The sequence below is a fragment of the Cavia porcellus genome, unplaced genomic scaffold (genome assembly GCF_034190915.1).
Source record: "Cavia porcellus strain 051 isolate PalLab524CR breed Dunkin Hartley unplaced genomic scaffold, mCavPor4.1 scaffold_6, whole genome shotgun sequence".
In the NCBI taxonomy this organism is placed as follows: Eukaryota; Metazoa; Chordata; class Mammalia; order Rodentia; family Caviidae; genus Cavia; species Cavia porcellus.
The window spans coordinates 76,525,712-76,545,018 of NW_026947489.1; the positions used below are offsets into that span (position 1 = coordinate 76,525,712).

General features: G+C 39.8%; 2 protein-coding genes across 36 annotated transcripts in view; one reads left to right on the forward strand and one right to left on the reverse strand.

Moving 5' to 3' along the window:
- The window catches only part of Srr (serine racemase), a 19,769-nt gene extending 16,240 nt beyond the window's left edge, over window positions 1-3,529 (reverse strand). For 3 of the 29 annotated variants that reach the window (XM_063249661.1, XM_063249663.1, XM_063249664.1), the window contains exons 1-2: window positions 3,311-3,467; window positions 3,056-3,223 (exon numbers count right to left, since the gene is read on the reverse strand). In XM_063249661.1, coding sequence (XP_063105731.1) covers window positions 3,056-3,060 — 5 coding nt within the window. In that variant the 5' untranslated portion in view covers window positions 3,061-3,223; window positions 3,311-3,467. The other 26 variants (XM_063249654.1, XM_063249662.1, XM_063249676.1 and 23 more) reach the window with 23 other exon arrangements.
- Window positions 3,530-3,550: 21 nt separating this feature from the next.
- The window catches only part of Smg6 (SMG6 nonsense mediated mRNA decay factor), a 217,887-nt gene continuing 202,130 nt past the window's right edge, over window positions 3,551-19,307 (forward strand). For 3 of the 7 annotated variants that reach the window (XM_005003546.3, XM_063249642.1, XM_063249641.1), the window contains exons 1-6: window positions 3,551-3,717; window positions 6,370-8,128; window positions 8,855-9,047; window positions 9,595-9,705; window positions 14,268-14,374; window positions 14,755-14,833. In XM_005003546.3, coding sequence (XP_005003603.2) covers window positions 3,630-3,717; window positions 6,370-8,128; window positions 8,855-9,047; window positions 9,595-9,705; window positions 14,268-14,374; window positions 14,755-14,833 — 2,337 coding nt within the window. In that variant the 5' untranslated portion in view covers window positions 3,551-3,629. Of the gene's footprint in view, window positions 3,718-6,369; window positions 8,129-8,854; window positions 9,048-9,594; window positions 9,706-14,267; window positions 14,375-14,754; window positions 14,834-15,747; window positions 15,767-19,307 lie in introns of those variants that run through there. The other 4 variants (XM_063249640.1, XM_013152087.2, XM_063249644.1 and 1 more) reach the window with 4 other exon arrangements.

Below are 19,307 nucleotides of genomic sequence, written 5' to 3' on the forward strand. Positions count from 1 at the left end.
TCATGGAGTCTGAGGAAAAGCTGAACAAACCATGAGTGGGCGGGAATATGGAGCTTCAGGAACAACTGGAACCAGGCACTTGACAGCTTCCAAGCCGTTTCTCACCTCGGCTGCATTTTGCATGTCGGCTCCTTTTTCATTGCAGACCAGCTGGTTCCATATGGCAGGACGGGTGGCTGCTGACAGCTCCTGTTTTACATTTTATGGCTTCCACACTGGAGAGGGGTTTTCTTTCTTTCTCTCAGTTCAAAAAATTCTGGGTAAGGACTCTGGCCCATCTTGGTCCACGACCAGTGGCCAATGGTCTGAGATCATTTAAAATAACACTATGCAATAGTCAGAGGTATTTACAGAAATATGATAAAGAAACAGAATGAGATCTGTAACACAGTATCCATTATGTATAGTCATAACACATACATAGAACATTGTATATTATTCAAAGATACATATATATTCAAGAACATGCAACAAACACAGTAGAGTCACTACCTAAAGGAAAAACTAGAACATAAGTGGTAACTAAAATGCAGAGCAAAAAGATAAATGAAAAAGGCTTTATTAATGAGAGTATGAATAAAACAAGATGGCTAGCTCAATTCTTTGCTCCTGAGGGAAAATAAGCAGCAAAAGAGGGTGTCACAGAGGAAAAAAGAAAAAGCAGGGACTGGGCATATAGTTCAGCCGCACAGGGCTTGCCTGGCAAACATGAGGTCACAAGTTCGATCCTTAGTACCAAGCAACAATAACAAACCAAAAACTAGAAGTATTTTTGAATGGAAGTAAAGGGCAGTTTTCAAGAGAAGAAGACATGAATGCTGAGATGATTCCATATATATTCATTATGGAGACAGATACATAGTGACAATTAATCAAACATGAAGAATGAGGAAGATATTATAGGAAACTTCAGGGTTCTCGCATGCATGATGGTGTAATTTACTGAGATTTAAAACTGGTGAAAAAACAAGTATCTGGGAAGAAAATCAGATTTGATGAATTAAATTTGAATTGTTTATGAGACATCTAAAAGGATGTCCTCATTTTTTGCCACAAATGTGTCTACTTTATTGTCTTTTCCTACATTCCTTGAATGCTTAGTATGTTTTCTCCTTTTTGGGGGGTGGGTGGGTACTGGGGGTCAAACCCAGGGCTTTATGCATGTTAGGCAAGCACTCTACCACTAATTACACCAATGCCCTTTCTTAATCCTCTTATTTTCAGTACTGGGGACTGACTACAGGGCCTTTGCACAGTTATAGCTCTGGCACTTTAAAGGTTTTTTTTCTTAATTTTTGAAAGATTTTTACCAATATGCTGTGTTGTCCAGGCTAGGCTCAAACATGTGATCCTGCTGCCTCAGTCTCCCAGTGTTGAGATTACTGGCATGCACATCTGGCTTGCCCCTATTATTTTTTAATATTAAAAGTACTTACAGCTACAAAAAAATGTTCCTGAGCACTGATTAGAGATGTATCATAGATTTTTTTTGCTACTGAAGATTGAGTCCAGGGCTTTCACACTGAGCCATATCCTCAGCCCTTAGGTATGTACCACCAATCTGTCTCATTTTAGATTACAAAACAAACGACGTATTGTTTGGTCATATACTATGTAACCAAATACCTATTTTAGGAATTTAAAATGTTACATTTGTACATAAAGCCTGTACTCTCTACTATCAAGTTCCCTCTCTTCTACAAAGTTATTTTTAAATGTTTGATATGTACTTTCTAAACTTTTAAAATGTATTTATATAAAAATTCACATATACACTAAATGGTTTTGCTGTGCACATAATCAAACTATACATTGACCTGCAAATAGCTTTCCAAAGGAAAAACACTTGCTAATAAATTTTGAGGAGAGTGTTATATCAATACATAGGATTTTTGGTTTTCTTGAGACAGGGTCTTACTATATATTCTAGGCTGGCCTACAACTCAGGATCCTCTTGCCTCAGCCTCCTGAATGCTAGATTTGCAGGCATTCACTACCATGGTCAGCTTGAATATAATTAGTTTTTAATGTTTCTTTCTGGTTCTCTCAAATCTGGAAATGGTTGCATTTGCTATGGCCACTTAAATCATTTCCCTTCTTTTGACCTGCTGCATCTTTGCACACTTCTTCTGACTTTATCTTTAATCTTCTAAAGGTGAAGTGTCTGCCATATAAGAGGAACTAAAAGAATTCCATCAGGTTGTTCAAATTTCTCATACTTAACTAAGGAATTTTTTTTTGTGTACTGGGGATCGAACTCATGACCTCATGCTTGCCAGGCAGGCACTTATGCCTCTGAGCTAAATCCCCAGCCCACTAAGGAATTATTGATAAGTACTATTTGAGGGTCCAATGGACTGTGTAAGAGTAGGAAACAGCAACTGAAGGAGGCAGGCAGCTTTGGGAGAAGCAGTTTCCCACACCATCACTTTTAATAGTCATGGTCAAAAGGGTAAAGTCTTCTGGTCGAGTTAAATTTTATTTATTTATAGAAGTGTTAGGAATGAAAAAAAAAAGCCTTGAACATGAAGGGCAAAAGCTCTTGTCAATAAGCCACCACCCCAACCCTTGGTGTGGTTAATTTTTTTGTTTCTGTTTTTGAGACATGGTCTCACTATGTAATGCAAATTTGCCTTGAACTTACTATGGAGCCCAGGCTGGCTTCAAACTCGAGGCCATCCTCTTGCCTTAGCCTCCAGAGTGCTGGGATTACAGGTATGCACCTTGACATCCAGCACCGAAGTTAAATTTCAAAGGTGGGAAGAAAGAAAAAAAAAATCAACCTGCGATCTAGAACAGTAATTTTTTCAAGAATGCACAATGATTCAGAAATTCCCAAATCGACATATAATACCCCCTGGTTTACTTCCACACAACCCCTCTGAGCACGAGTCAACGTGTGTGTGTGTGTGTGTGTGTGTGTGTGTGTGTGTGTGACAGAGAGAGAGAAAGATTGATTTAATTCAGAAAGCTTGTGGATGTAGTTTGTAATAAGAAAAAAAAAAAAAAAAGACTGATTCTGTGGTACCAGTGACTGTCATCCAAGGCAATTTACCTCATCCGTTCTCCAAGATTCAGATTCCTTTTCTTAAAATTGTAGTCAGTTTCTCTTACAAAGATGTTTTAAGGTCCCCAAACAAAAGCCTCGAGCTATGGTGAGGAGATCTTGGCCTAAAACGACCGGAGGCGGCCAAATGGTTGGGTGTCTCCACCAGCCCGACACCTAGATCAACACAAACACCAGTGTCCTCGATCGCCACTACCGCAGAATGACCGCGAATGCCCACCTGACGACCAGGGTTCGTCTCACCTTCTCACCTCACCTCACCTCACCTCACCGGCGCCGCGCTTCCACCTCCAGCCTCAGCACACCTTTCTCGATTACACTTCTGCGCACGCGCAGCGCCCGCCTCAAGCACCAGCAGCTCGCGCTCTGGCATTGCCTCTCTCGAACGTGCGTTTAGCGCTTTTCCTCCCAGTGCGGCCACCGTCGTTTGGGGAGGGGAGGAGAAAAGGGGCGGGGAAAAGGGTGGGAGTGGGTGAACGCGCGTCTCCAGTCTGTCCGTCGGGGTTTCCTGGCTGCGCGCGACGGTGGCGAAGTCGAGGCAGCTGTAGTAGCAGCCGCGAAGATGGCGGAGGGATTGGAGCGTGTGCGAATCTCTGCGTCGGAGCTGCGAGGGATCCTGGCCACTCTGGCTCCGCAGGCCGGGAGCAGAGGTGAGTCGCACCGCCCAGCTCCTGGGCTGGGCCTTTGCGCCCCGCCTCCTTGGCCTCCTCCCCGCCCCATCCGTGGCGCTCCCGAGCCCCCGCCCTTTCCCCCAACATTGGGGGCGGGAGCTGCTGGCAGTCCCCTATCTACCCTACCAGGTAGAAGGCCGGTGCGGGCTCTGGCTCGAGCTTACCCGCTTCTGGAGAGTCTTCCTGAGTTCCTGTCTCTACCCTCTTTCTCATCGCGACGTTACTGTTCCTTTTGGCCCTAGCTCCCTCAAATCAGCCCGTGGATTCCTAGTCGTCGGGAGGCGCAAACAGCAATGGGGTCTGGTGGGGGCCCTGGGCTTTATTATTCTCGAGGGAGCCCTCCGCGGGTCTGCCCTCCTCAGCTGATAGGCCTCGGAGCGAAGGGGCTGGGGTAACTGAGGAGAAGGTGTAATGGACTGGGACTTTCTTGCTGAACTTTTCCTTTACCGCAGGCTTCTGAAAGTTGCGCCACTGAAGTGATCTGGGACCTCATAGAGCTGACTAACTTTGATTTGACCTTAGCACGTGGGAGGGTTTTTTGTTTTGTTTTGTTTTTTTCCTTTTGACCAAGGAAGTTTCAGTTTGTCAGTTAAATTCTGTAGCCACATCAGAAAAGCTCCAAGAAAGTCTTGTGTCTCATCTCCCCTTTGTTAGGCTGTAGAGTTGTGTAGAACGGTAGGTATGATAGGTTCCTTCACTAGTTATGTAGTAGCAGTCTGTGAGGCTGGTTTTCATCCGTAAATTAAATTAGATCCAGGCTGTTTGCTTCTATAGGATCTCTTTTAAAAAGAAAAAAAAAAAAAAAGCAGTAATATCTCTCTTAGCCTTTTCTTTCTCCCCACAAACCTAAGTTAAAAAGATTATGACGGTTCTGAGGTTAAACTGCTTTATTTTTATTCATGCTTGGAGACTCCTAAACTTCCGGAAGTATTGAAGCACTATCTTAAACTTTAGTTTCTTTTGCTTTTTTGTTATACCTACAAAAAATGTGTATAAGTACTAGAGCATACACCTGCTGGGGGCTTGTTGGCATTTGTGTTTATAGTATATAATTCTAGGGTTTTATGTAAAATTTTATTTTGAGTACTTGATAATATCCTCATAAATTCCTATCACATTCCTACTGAAATGCTGATGGGTAACTTAGGTAGTCTTCCTCTCTCTCTCTTTGTTTTTGTTATTATTATTATTTTTTTTTTAATAAGGCTTCACTGTATAGCTCAGGCTGGACTTGAACTCATTTTGTACCTCAGGCTGACTTTAAATTCGTGGAGATCCTCTTGTTTCAACTTCTCAGGTGTTAGAATCACAAGTGTGTGACACTGCACCTGGCAGTAGTCTTTCTCTTAATGAATACTTATAAAATATATATACCTGTTTGTCATTCAGTAAGTTTGTGGAACTTGGAGAATGGTTTATAAAGTCTTATCCTCGTTATTCTTGAGTATCTCAAACCTTGGGATTTTCAGAGTGTGTAATAATCTTTGCATTAGTGTCTAGGGAAAGCTCTTCTATGGAACTTTTTTTCTTCTCATATTCTATCATCATAGTAGCATTTAGTCTCAGTATTCTAATGATTATAGTTTGAGCAATTTTTTTTTTGAAACAGCTCTGCTAGCTGCTGTTACAGAGTTGGTGAGGATGAGTAGAGCTGGAGAACAAAAAAGGAACTGCTTCCTGTTTGCTTCAGTAGGAAGTATGTGATTGGGTAATTTGTATCCTAAAGAAGAGAATTGTCTTGGCCAAGTTCACAGACTAGAGTTGAAATTTTTTTTGTTCAGAGATGTTCAAGACACACCTTTCTTTTTCTCGATTTGTTTTCCTTTTGCAGTGCAATGGATCAAACCTCATGCTTGTGTACCCTACTACTTGTGTATACCCTAGTAATATGTTAGAGTTAGTTTGGTACGAGTAGTGTAGAATGATTATAATCCTGGATACTCAGGAGACTAAGTCAGCAGTATCCCAAGTTTGAGGTTAGGTGGGACAGTTTAAGGGTACTCTGTTTTAAAATAAGAAGGGTTGAAAAAAAATATAAGGGCTGGGGATATAGCTCAATAATAGAGCACTTGCCTAGCATAAATGAGGCTCTGGGTTCAAACCCCACTACTATCGCATAAGTGAGGCTTATGTGTAAAACCCCAGTACCATGCACATATGCACACATACTTAAACCCAGGATTTAGCTACCCTGGCTTTTGTAGAAGAAATAGAAGTAGAAGAAAAGTCTGAAATGGATTCAGAGACTTTATAGATAGAAAATAGTGTAATGCTGTAAATGTTAGAGATCTTTTATTGCAATAATAAGACAGTTTGGAGTCTTGGGAATCTGAACATAAATACGACTTGGGTGACTCAAGAAAACACAGGGTCCCCCCCTCCCCCATTTTCCTAGCCTATGTATAGGCAGCTCTATGCAATTAAGTTCTTGCCTTGCCAGTTCCTGAACAAATACTATAAATCCCAAATTTCTGCTTTTGTAGAAACCTTCCTTGACTACCCCTGTTAAATTTGGATATGTATTCTTGCATGACTTCCTGTTACTTAATGAAAATGACAGTTTTCCTCCTACTTCCTCTTTTATTCTTTTTTTCTACTTTTTCCTCCTCAATCTTATCCCCAATATAACAGAAAACATGAAGGAATTAAAGGAGCCCAGGCAGCGCAAAGATAACAGGCGCCCAGATCTGGAAATTTATAAGCCTGGTCTTTCTCGACTAAGGAACAGACCTAAAGTCAAGGAATCCTCTGGGAGTGAGGAATTTAAGGATGAACTTATTAATGTCAGAGATTCTTCTGCTGTTGGCAATGGTACACAGCTCATTAAAGATGCCTGCAAGAAATTGGACAGCCAACAACAAAATGGTCCTGTAGACCCAGAAAATAATCAGAGACAGGAAACCTTTCATAGGACTGGTGGACAAGAGGATCGAAGTCTAAAAGTCAGCAAAAGAACAAAGAAACCAGACCTTCAGATCTACCAGCCAGGACGACGTTTGCAGGCTGTTAACAAAGAATCAGCTAGCCAAATAGATGAGGAAGAGATCCTTAATCAGGTAGAACAACTAAGAGTAGTAGAAGATGAATGTAGGGGAAAAGTTGTGAAAGAGGAAGTTGTGAATAAACCAGACAAAATTGAGACAGAAAAGAGCCAAAACAGTGACAGAATAAAGACTTCAAAGGGAGAAAAAGGGAAAAGGATTGAAAAAGGGGAGGGGACAAAGAAAGTAAATGATGACATGGCCCAGGGGAAGCTGGGTTCTGCAAAGCGCTACTCACGCTCAGACAAACGAAGGAACCGATACCGAACTTGCAGTACTAGCTCGGCTGGTAGTAACAACAGTGCTGAGGGAGCTGGCTTGACGGATAATGGATGCCGCCGCCGCAGGCAGGAGCGGACCAAGGAGAGGCCAAGATTGAAGAAGCAAGTATCTCTGTCCTCAACTGATTCCTTAGATGATGACAGAATGGATGAGCCTGATGAATTGGAGTCCAAGAGGAGCTTAGAAAAGAGGAAACATTCAGAAAAAAACTGGTCTGGCCATGGGGAGGGTGAACAGAAAAGTAATGGTAAAGAAAATCGAAGCACTCTTCATGTCACTTTTGATGCAGAAACCAGGAACAAAGACTCCTCCATGGTGAGGTCAGCCAGGGAAGATGTAGATAGGATAAAGCCTGACAAAAGCCTGAGCAGTGAGGGCAGAGGTTCTGAGAAGCAGGAATCCAAAAACCCAAAACAAGAACTTCGGGGTCCAGGTCGTGGGATTCTGATTCTACCTGCCTGTACTACTTTGTCTGTTAATTCAGCAGGCTCTCCAGAATCTACACCTTTGGGACCGCGGCTTTTATTTGGATCTGGTAGTAAGGGATCTCGGAGTTGGGGCCGTGGAGGCACTACCCGCCGACTGTGGGACCCAAATAATCCTGATCAGAAACCTGCTCTAAAGAGCCAGACACCCCAGCTACATTTCTTGGACACTGATGATGAAGTCAGCCCTACGTCTTGGAGTGACTCACGTCAGGCCCAAGCATCTTACTATAAGTTTCAAAATTCTGACAACCCCTATTATTACCCTCGGACACCTGGCCCTGCTTCCCAGTATCCCTATACAGGCTATAACCCCCTACAGTATTCAGTAGGCCCTACGAATGGTATGTTCCCAGGGCCTTACTACCCAGGCTACCCAACTCCACCAGGACAGTATGTATGTAGCCCACTCTCTGCCAGCACCATGAGTCCTGAGGAGATAGAGCAGCATGTGAGGAACATGCAGCAACAGGAGTTACACAGGCTTCTCCGGGTGGCTGACAACCAGGAACTGCAGCTCAGTAACCTGCTTTCCAGGGATCGCATCAGTACTGAGGGGATGGAGAAGATGACTCAACTCAGGTATGGTGTGTTCTATTCTGGGTAGAGGGAAATGGGGATGAGGTAGAAGTTGTATACGCTCCTATGACTGAGGAAGGTAGACACTTCTTAGGTGAGCCACAATATTATTTCCCTTTTTACATTAATATCCTCTTTCACCCAGGAGACTGACAATCAAAACTAGAGCCCTGTGTATGTTGGTCAACCACTTAATACCAAGCTGCTGCCACGTTGATTTTTGTAGGTGAGGGTTTGTTAGTTAAAGAACAGAAGCCTTGTTTTAGTCTTAGAAATGAGTGTGCATTCTATTTTTCCTTTAAGAAAAAAATCTTTAAGGAAATATGGAATGCTGAAAAGGAAAGACTCTTAAATGCTAAGAAATAAACATGTAACTTATAGTGAAATTTTATTTCAACTGTTTTTAGGTAGGGACATATGGGGAAGCACTACTTTTTAGACTTAACTATTTTGTTTTGTTTTGGTACTGGGGATTGAACTCACAACCTTGCAGTTGGCAGGCAGGTACTTGTGCCACTGAGCTAAACCTCCAACCCAAGATTTTATAAACTACCTTTATAATGACATTTTGCTGTGTAGGATGGAAACCAGCTGGATTTGTATTTGGATATGATACTTGGTCATATTGTGGCTTTCCTTCCAGGCAAGGTAGTTAATTTGCAGGAAACTCAGATCTTGGGTCTTCTTGTGGTCTATATGGAGCTAGAAATTGCATGTATTTTATTTCAGAGCTGAATTGCTGCAGCTGTATGAACGTTGTATTCTATTAGATATTGAGTTCTCTGATAATCAGAATGTGGATCAGATCCTGTGGAAGAATGCTTTCTATCAGGTGATTGAGAAGTTCCGGCAGCTTCTCAAGGATCCAAATGTTGACAACCCAGAACAGATTCGAAATAGACTTTTGGAACTTTTGGATGAGGTAAGCCATTATTTTTCAGTCCTCAGGATAAAAGCTTTAGCATCTGTTAGTTGTAATGAGTTTCTATCACTGAAAATACTATGTTTTAGAACATAGCATTGACAAAATACATTCTTCTTGAATTTAGGTCTGGTCTACTGTGTTACTTCCTTAGGACTGTAAATTATCATTGGACTTAGTTTTAAGCTTGAAAGCTTGGTCTGAGTGTGGGGAAGAGAATATGTGTGTGTATGCTCATATTTTTAAAACTATGGAGAGGCTTATACTGTGAATTTGTTTTGTGCTCAAGTGGTGACTACTAAATGTTGTATGTGCCTCCCTTTGCATAGAATATCTGAGAACTGGGAACTGTGAAAAGATCATTTGCCCCAGGTTCTGGTGGGTTGGTTGGATCAAGAATCAATTGATCGGGGCTGGGGATTTCGCTCAGCAGCATAAGCACCTGCCTTGCAAGCAGACAGTCGTGAGTTCGATCCCCGGTACTGGAAAAAAAAAAAAAGAATGGATTGATCCCACTAGGTTTTACTTTTTTTTTTCTTCTTTATAGGGTAGTGACTTCTTTGATAGTTTGCTTCAGAAGCTGCAGGTTACTTACAAGTTCAAACTGGAGGACTACATGGACGGTCTTGCCGTTCGTAGCAAGCCATTACGCAAGACAGTAAGCCAGCTTGCTTTCTTTTTGTTTCACTGGTTTTGGGGATTAAACCTAGGGCTTTGTACATTCTAGGCAAGTGTTCTAACACTGAGCTACATCTCCAGTCCCTTTATCCCCTTTTTTTTTTTGACACAGTCTTACTAAATTGTCCAGACTAGCCTTGAATTTCCTCTTTCAGCCTCCCGAGTAGCTGAGATTATAGATATTTTAATATTACCATGCCCAACTCAACTTCTTTCTTTATCTTAATGTATTTATCCATTTAGTAAGCATTTATTAGTGCAGTTGTGTGCTAGACAGTGATGAGGACACATCAGTGAAAGATAGTCCACTAGGAAATAGACAGGTGAAACCAGCAATTGTGTCATAAGTATTATGCACATAGAGGTTTGCCAAAACAATGTGTATATACTTCAGGAAAAGAAAAACTGGTATAAATATTTCAATACAAAATTTATTGAGACATCATGAGATTAATACAAGTTGGCCTTGAATTTGTGGTGATCCTCTTGCTTTAGCTTTCTGAGTGTTTGTATTACAGGGGTATACTACCACATCTGGCTTGTTCTTGTCACTTTCTAAGGCAGTACTGAAAACTTTTTTTTTTTTTTTTAAATCGGTACCAGGGGTGGAACTCACAACTGTGCCCTTGTAAGGCAGGCACTTTTGCTGCTAAGCTAAATCCCCAGCCACTTTTTGTGTGTGTGTTTTTGTGACAGTTTCACTATGTACTTCAGGCTAGCCTTGATCTTTGTAACTCAGGCAGCTGGAAGACCTCTTTTTTGAGTGTCTTTAATTGTGCTGTAGTTGCCTTGATGTTCTGAATGGATAAAAATATTTACTTTTGATAATTATGTTGAATTTAAGAAACAGCCAGAAGTTATACTGTGCCAGAGCCTGTGAATTAGGTGGATGAAAAACATGACAGTGTAATGTTTTTATTAGGCATAAATTACCAGAAACATTTGTTCAGTGAGGGACGATCAAAAAATTGAATTAATAGTTAAATAAAAATATTAATACAGTAAAAGACAGGTTGCCCTAAAAACTTAAGAAAATACTCCTCATACAGAACATAGTTATCCCATCAATCTTGCCAGTGAATCTTTTACTGTCATAAATTGTTTTAATCATTCATTGTATTTTTTGATCACTCCTCAAAGAGCCAAATGATGTGGAGGCTAAGGTTGGAGGCATGAAAAGTAGATCAGTAGATTAGTAGATGTTGAACCTTTTAGAGCCTTCAATAATATGAATACCCTAGTGAGGTCTACCACCATTGATCTAGATCCTTCTCCAGTTTGTGGTCTGGGGAGGGGTTGCAAAGGAAGAGGTCAGTTCAGATTTGGATATACCTAGGTGAGGTATCTAATAGAAACTTGAAAATGAACAGATGAATCTTTTGATGTGTTTGAAATTTAGAAGAAAGAGCTAAACTGGTGACAGATTCAAGAGTCATTGCTGTGTAAGTGGTAGTTGAAGCAGAAATTAGAATACTTGAAAGGCTAGCTAGACAGGAGGCTCTAGGTCGGGAGTGTTGATAAAATTGTCAAGTACTACAGAGTTTTCAGATGTTAAGATTACTAAGGAGTGTCAATTGTAAAATAACTCACCAAGAGTTATTTTAGCTGGAGAGCATAAAAGCCAGATTGTAGCAGAGAGAGGTGAGGCAATAGAGATGAGAGCCTAATATAGACAAGACTTTTGACTGTGAAAGCAAGGAGAGAATATTGCTAAAAGAGAGTTAAGAGAATTTTTTTGCTTTTGTTTAGGTGTTTATTTTCTTATTTATTTGTAGCAGGAAATCAAAATGAGGGCCTTGCTAGACAAGCTTTCTGCCCTTGAACTCTACCCTTATTCCTTGTTTTTGTTTTTAATGATGAGAGAGACTTGTGGAATGTTTAAAGATTTATTAGAGAATGGAATATGATTGATGGAGCAAAGACTTCCTCTTGCTCCTTAGATTTTGTTTCAAGATGCTATGGATCATCCTAGGACCCTAAGCATACTAGGCAAGTGCTGTACCTCTAAGCTACACCCATAACCCTCTCTTGATATTTCTGATGAATTGTTATGTACACACACTTTTTTTTTTTTCTTTTTTATTGGTACCAGGGATCGAACTCACAACCACACACTTGCAAGGCAGGCGCATATGCCGCTGAGCTAAATCCCGAGCCTCTGTACACGCACTCTTGCTACAAGTACTTGTTGAGCCCCTTCTACATGGCAGGTGCCATTCTAGGCAGAGGCAGTTTTTAGAGTTTAGAATTTGTTTGAGGGTAAGTACAGATATTGGATGAGCACTTACTGATTAATCAGTTTTGAAAAGTGTGTTGTAAGGGGTTTGCCTGACATAAAGATCGTGGATTACTAAGGAAATCACAGCTAAGCTGAGGTTGAAGACTTGAGACAGTGGTCAGGTGAAGGTGTCTGGGAAGATGGAAGAAGAGCAGGATTCTAGGGAGAGGGAACAGTGTAATTTAAGATCCTGAAGTGGGAAAAATGTATTAGGGCAACTGACCTGACTGAGGCACAAAGAGTGAACAGAAGCAGGACTCAGTCCTGAGACTGATAGTCTTTGAAAGAGTTTGCTTGTAAATTTCACCTCATTAAGGTGGTAAAGTGGGGCTGGGGATTTAGTTCAGCAGCATAAGCACCTGCTTTGCAAGCAGGCAGTTGTGAGTTCGATTCCCGGTACCGGTAAATAGTTAAAAAAAAAAAAAAAAAAGGTAGTAAAGTGGCTATAGTATGATGCCATAACATTTTTTTTCTTTGTCAGTTAAATTCCTAAGGTTCTTTGATGTTTGTTCATAGAAGAAAGTGGAATACTGAGGACCCTGAGGCTATATATAACTTTCCCGGGGCATAATTTGAGTAGTAAGTGAGCTTTCCTGAGGCATAAGTATCTACTTTTCAATGAAGTTTTGTTCTTTATTTGGTGAGATGCTGTCTTAGTTATTTTCTTGTTGCTGAGACAAAATATCCTATACAAGTTAAAGAAGGAAGGGTTATTTTAGCTCAGAGTTGTAGAGATTTCAGTCTATAATTGGCTGGCTACAAGGCTACCAGTGAGGTAGCGGGGTATGGCAGAGGAGAAACAGTCGATGGGCGGCAAGGCGGACAGAGGCAGCAAGGCTTCCTTCTTTCCCATTTTATTTCATCTAGGCTACAAGCTTATTAATTGGTGCTACCCACATCCAGGGTGAGTCTTCTGCCTGCAAGTCTTTTTTTTTTTTTAATCGGTACCCTTGCAGTGCAGGTGCTTATGCCGCTGAGCTAAATCCCCAGCCCCTCCTTCAGCAAGTTTTATCATTCAAACCTAGAACTGTGCTAACCCTATCAGCAGACCTATTCAGTATAACACATCCATGGTCCAGTTACTCCTAAAAGCCCCACTTAGAAATGTATGAGAATTTGGGAGCCACCTAGATAAAAGTCATAACAGATGTTAATTTGTGTGTATGTGTATGTAGAGATGGAATGAATTAGATGTTTTAAAGTAGTGTGTTGAGGGAGTCTTTTTTTTTTTTTTTTGAGTATGTATTGGAATTGTTGGGTCCATTTTTTTTTTTAGTTCTTTTTTTTTTTTATTTTTATTTTTTTGTCTTTTTCCTTTTTATCGGTAGTGGGGATCGAACTCACAACTGCCTGCTTGCAAGGCAGGCACTTATGCCACTGAGCTAAATCCCCAGCCCTAGGTCCATTTTTTTTTCTCACTGAAGTGATAGGTGCCAAAGCTATCAGTGAGAAAACATTTATAGTATTATATAATACCTGTTATGTTATAGGTAATTGGTAAAGGGTAATTATTTTAGACAAAAGAAAACATAAGACACTAAAAGTATGGTGATAGACTATAACAATATCAAGGAAAGAACACTGTTTGAATTTTGTTTGTTTGTTTGTCTTTTTTCCTTTTTATCGGTACTGGGGATCGAACTCATGACTGCCTGCTTGCAAGGCAGGCGCTTATGCTGCTGAGCTAAATCCCCAGCCTCCACTGTTTGAATTTTTGTATATCACTTTATAGTTTCTAAAATGTTTCACGGTACTAAAGTTGAACCTGAGGTCTTTGTACTGAGCTATTTCCTCTGTTCTTTTATTTTGAGACAGAGTCTTGCTAAGTTGCCCAGAGTTGGGCTTGAACTTTGAGATTCAGAGTGCTTTAATTAAGATGTATGTCACACGTAGCTAATAGTATTTTCGTATTTCCTCCAATTACCCTTTACAACATGTGTTTTTATACTTAGATGAAGAAATTGGGTTCCAGGTACCTCAAGACTTCTTGATATCACACACTAATAGTCAGGTTTTAGAATATGCTGTTCTATTTGTTTGGGACTTCAAGTAAGAATCACCCCTGTCTCTTTTGCCACTATTTTCTCTCAGTAAATTTCTGTTAATACTGTTGACTTTCTTTGGTAGCCAGGGTTAGGTTAAAATTTTATACTTTTTGAAGTCTGTTAGTGCCTTATCAATACTGCTGTCATTTTGACCTCATCTCTATCCTTTGTTGAAGATAAGGTTTCTTGGGTACTCTGCTAACTGATTTTTCTTGGAAGGTAAAATATGCCTTGATCAGTGCTCAGCGATGTATGATTTGCCAAGGAGATATCGCCCGGTATCGGGAGCAAGCCAATGACACAGCAAACTATGGGAAAGCACGCAGGTACTTTTCCATCTCTATTATTATTATTACTCTTTCCATTAGCTAAACTCTGTTACACATTGGGCTACTTCCATATACATGTCCTACAAGTGTCCCTGTTGATTCCTTTAATCATACTTTACCACTCCAGGGTCACTTCCACCTCCACCTCAGTTTATGTCTTAAATAGGCTGTCAGGATGAATTGGGAAAGAGTTGATATGAAGGTAGCTTTTCTTTCCCATTTTACTCATAGATAAAAAGAAAGAAAACTCCAATAAAATTTTAAAGTATGTCAGTCGGTATAATAATGGTACATACTTTGTGCATTGTCGTCCCCAAATCATTCACCTGGAGCACAAGACAATGAAGGTAGATTTTCTTACTGTTTTTCTATTCTAGTTGGTACTTGAAGGCCCAGCACATTGCTCCCAAGAATGGGCGCCCCTACAACCAGTTGGCTTTGCTGGCAGTGTATACGGTAAGAGGTCCTGTGGACAGGGAAAGTATTTTTCAGGGGATTCTTTTTTTTTTTTTTTTTTTTTTTTTTTGGTACCAGGGATTGAATACATGACTGTGTGCTTGCAAGGCAGGCGCTTATGCCGCTGAGCTAAATCCCCAGCCCTTCAGGTAATTTCTTAAAACAATGAGTTTTGATAAGCAGTAGCTCTTAGATTTTGATTTCATCTGCTCACTGTGTCCCAAAGAATACTAACCCCCTTTGCCTCCCCTCACTTTGTTGCTTCTACTTCATCCATTTAGTTATCACAGCATTTAAGTTTTGGAGGGAGGCTTGTATTCCAGCCAAATAACACTTTGTTTCTGACCAAAGCTTCTGCTCTGAATCTTGTTATGCTTCCTTTCTCTCCCCTGTCCTGTTGATCTAGGCTATTAAAAGGAAGATATAGCTCAGTTTACCTCTTGTCCTTAAAGTTCTCACATAGCTCTCATAGCTTGCTTCTTTCCCCCAGATCTTACTATTCTTCACCTAAGATGTCTCCTTAGCAGAACCGCAGTAATCAGCTGATCTAGATCTTACAGCTCTCTAGATCTTACCAACTTCCTCTAAATGTGTCTCTAACAGAGAAATTGGCCTTGGGAGCTGAGAGGGTTTCAGGAAGGAAACTCCATTAAAGGGGAGAATGTGAGAGCCAGTTGTAGATACTAAACATGTTCTATGGGAAGCAGCTAACATGGAAGGAAGGAAAAAAGATTCTTGATGCCATAAAGTTCATTGCCCAAATAAGCAGTATTTGAGTTTCATATGTATATTCCCCCTTGTTCCATAAAAACTTTAAAGAAATACCTAATTATGGGTTGAATCAGTATAGTTGATTAAGTAATGTGGCTTAATGAAGCATTTTCTCTTTTTTTTTGGTACCGGGGATTGAACTCATGACCTCGCATTTGCCAGGTAAGCGCTTGTGCTGCTGAGCTAAATCCCTAGCCATGAAGCACTTTCTTCAGAATCTGTTGAGTCTTTCTTTTGACCTCTGTCCTGTTTTCTTGTGGTAGATATTTGAGACTTTTTCCATTTCTTTATAGTGTTACTTTTCTCTCCCCTTTCTCCTTAGCCACCTTCTCCTTATTCTGTTTTTCCTTTTCTTGCTTTTTTTCCCTACCTTTTCTTTGTAATTTTTTTTAATGAAATGTAAGTTTGCTTGTTTAGTTAGTTTTTGTTTGTTTTTGAGACAGGGTCTTGTTATACTGTTCAGGCTGGCCTCTAACTCACAGCAATTCTCCTACCTCAACCTGCCTAATGCTGGGGTTACAGGCGTGCACCACCAGCCACACCAGGCATCTCTACTGAGTCCTAAGTCATTTTCATCATCTGAAAGAAAGAAACAAACCCTGTAACTCCTGATTTCTCCACATACCTAGGGAAACCCATTGATCTGAGTTCTCTCTGTGCACATATACCAATTCCGGATGCCTCATATAAATGGAATCATACAACCTATAACCTTCAGGGTATGGTTTCTTTCAAGATTTAGCATAAATTTTTCAGAGTTCTTCCAAATTATAGCTGGCATGTATTTGTAGGTCTGTCTTTACCAAAGGTTGAACCTAGGTCCTTGCACATGCTAAAAAAGACCTCTATCATTGGCTATATCCCGGCCCTTTTAATTTGAGACAGAGTCTTGTTAAATTGCCCAGACTGACCTTGAGCTTGTGATTGTTCTGCCTCAGCCTCTCAAGTAGCTGGGATTAAATGCCTGCCCTACTGCATCCTGTTTACTTCATTTTTATGACTGAATAATATTTCATCCTGTGGCTATATAACCTAGTACATTTTGTTTGTTCATTCATTATTGATGAGCATTAGAGTTATTTCCACCTTTTAGCTGTGTTGAGTAGTGCTATGGAGATACACAGGCATTTGAGTACCTATTTTTATTTTTGTTGGAGTAGCATTGCTGGGTCATTTGTAATTCTCTGTTTAACTTTGTTTTTCTTTTTAACAGTTTCCTAAATGGTTTTCCCAGGTGTCTGCTGTTTTACATTTTTACAGCAATGTATAAGGATTTCAGTTTTTTTCTTTTGGTACTGGGGTGCCCTACCACTGAGCTTTTTTTTGTTTTGTTTTTTATTTTTAATTAAGATAGGGTCTTATGAAGTTGCCCAGATTAACCTCAAATTTGAGATAATTCCAAGTTAGCTCCCAAGTAGCTAAGGTACTGCCTTTTCCATATTCTTGCCAACATTTGTTATTTCCCTTTATTTTAATTTTTTTTTTATGACTAACCCAGTATGTGTAAAGTAGTATTTCATTTGTGAGGCTAATTCTTTCATCCATTTGGGGATCTTTTAAATTAATAAAATTGGTTTGGGGACACAGTTTTAAGTTTATAGAAAAATTGAGCATACATTCCCACTATACTCCTTCAACTTCTTCCGTCCCCACAGCTTCTGCTATTAACATCTTACCACTGTTGTGTCAGTGCTCTTTGGAAGCTGAGGCAGGAAAATTAGCACGAGTTAAGGCTACCCTAGACTATATAATGAGTTCATGACTGTGCAGCAAGAATTTGTCTCAAAGAACTAAAAGCAAAACAAAAAATCTTGAATTGGGGTACATTTGTTAAAATTGATAGGCCAGTATTGATACATTACACATTCTATAGGTTTTTGTATTATTAGTTTTGTCATTGCCAGGACAAAATACCTTATTCCTGAAGTTAAAGGACGAAAGTATTGTGGTGCAGAGTTTGTAGAGGTTTCAGCTCATAGTTGACTGGTTCCAAGGCAGGGTGGTGTGGCATTGAAGAAATAGTTCACGGGAGACAGGAGGGAGCAAAGCTGCAAGAAGCAAAGTAGTGAAGCAGTAAGTGGCAACAGCAGTCCTTTTTCTGTCCCTTGTAGTCTATCCACGCCACATGCTCTTAGGACAAGTAACCTTCCCATTATGCTCAATCAGAACTATGCCAAACCAATCAGTGGACTGATTTAGTAATGACTCATCTTAGATCCCAACATCACACACTCTAGATCTAGCCACCTCTGAAAAGCCCCTCCTGTGACCACACTATCTTTTGAAGAGACATCTAGACACAAACAATTTTGATATATGTATATGTCACACATATCCACCATTATACTACCATACAGAATAATTTTACTGTCCTAAAAATAGCCTATTTCTACCTATTCATCCTTCCTCTGAACCCCTGGCAGCTACTGATCTTTTATTGTCTCTAGAGTATTGCCTTTTGTGTGTTACATAGTTGGAATTAAATAGTATGTGGCCTTTTCAGATTGGATTCTTTTAGTTAGTAGTATACATTTAAGGTTCTTTTTGTGACTTGATAACTCATATGTTTTTATTGCTGAATAATATTCTATTATATGTATCTGTCACAATTTGTTCACTATTGAAGGACATTTTGGATTCTTTCAGATTTCTGTAGTTATTAATAAAGCTTCTATAAACATCTGTGTGCAGGTTTTTGTGTGGAGAAAAGTTTTGAAATCATACAGTTGCTAGCTCATGTGATAAGAGTACATTTAACTTTGTGAGAGACTGCCAAAGATTGTTCCCAAGTGGCTGTACTGTGTTTATTCCTACAAACAGTAAATGAGAGTGAAAAATTACATGAGCATTTGGGGCAAGCAATGCTGTGGGGCTTTACCTTTTTTTGTTTTGGTGTTAAGGATTGAATTCTGAGCCTTGTGTGTAATAGTCAGGCATACTATCACTGAGTTAAATACTTAGCCTGGAGTTTTGCTATTCTGATTGAGGTATAAAGGATATATGGATATATATACACACACATATATATGTATATATACATCTTTATATAAAAAAGATATATAAAATATATATGCATTTTTTTTTCATGTTATTGTTGAACTTGGAAGCCTTCTATGAATGATTTTTAAGTTCGTTGTATTTCTCTATGGACTGGCAGTTTGGTGGCTTTCATTAATTTTATCCAGCATCTTGTATATCAGAGGGAGGACAGCAAAGAGATTTAACACTTTGGGCTTTGGAAAGCCCTAGGTTTAAGTCCTACTTGAATTAGATACCAGCTGTCAGACCCTGGGCATATTAATCTGGCTCAACCTCAGTTTTTTCATTTGTAACCTGCTGATGATAACTTTGTTTCCCAAGGGTTGGGAATCATAGTTTCTCATGCTTGATTGTAATGCTATGGCACTTTGCTGGCCAACTTTTACTCTGCTAGACTGCTGAATAAATGGCAAGGAAAAGATACTCTAAACCTTTTATAGCCAACCAGAAAGGAAATTATTCATTGGCTCTAACTTAATTTTGTAAAAGGTATAAAGTCTCTGTGGATGTTTTATTATTATTTTATATGCTGATGTCTAGTTGTTTCACCACGATTTCTATTTTTCTTTTTCCAAATCCATTTTGTTTAAGGATAAAAAGGAAGAAACAAAAAAAGAAAAAGCTACAACAAAATTTCAAAACACATCAATCAGGGGGCAGCAAT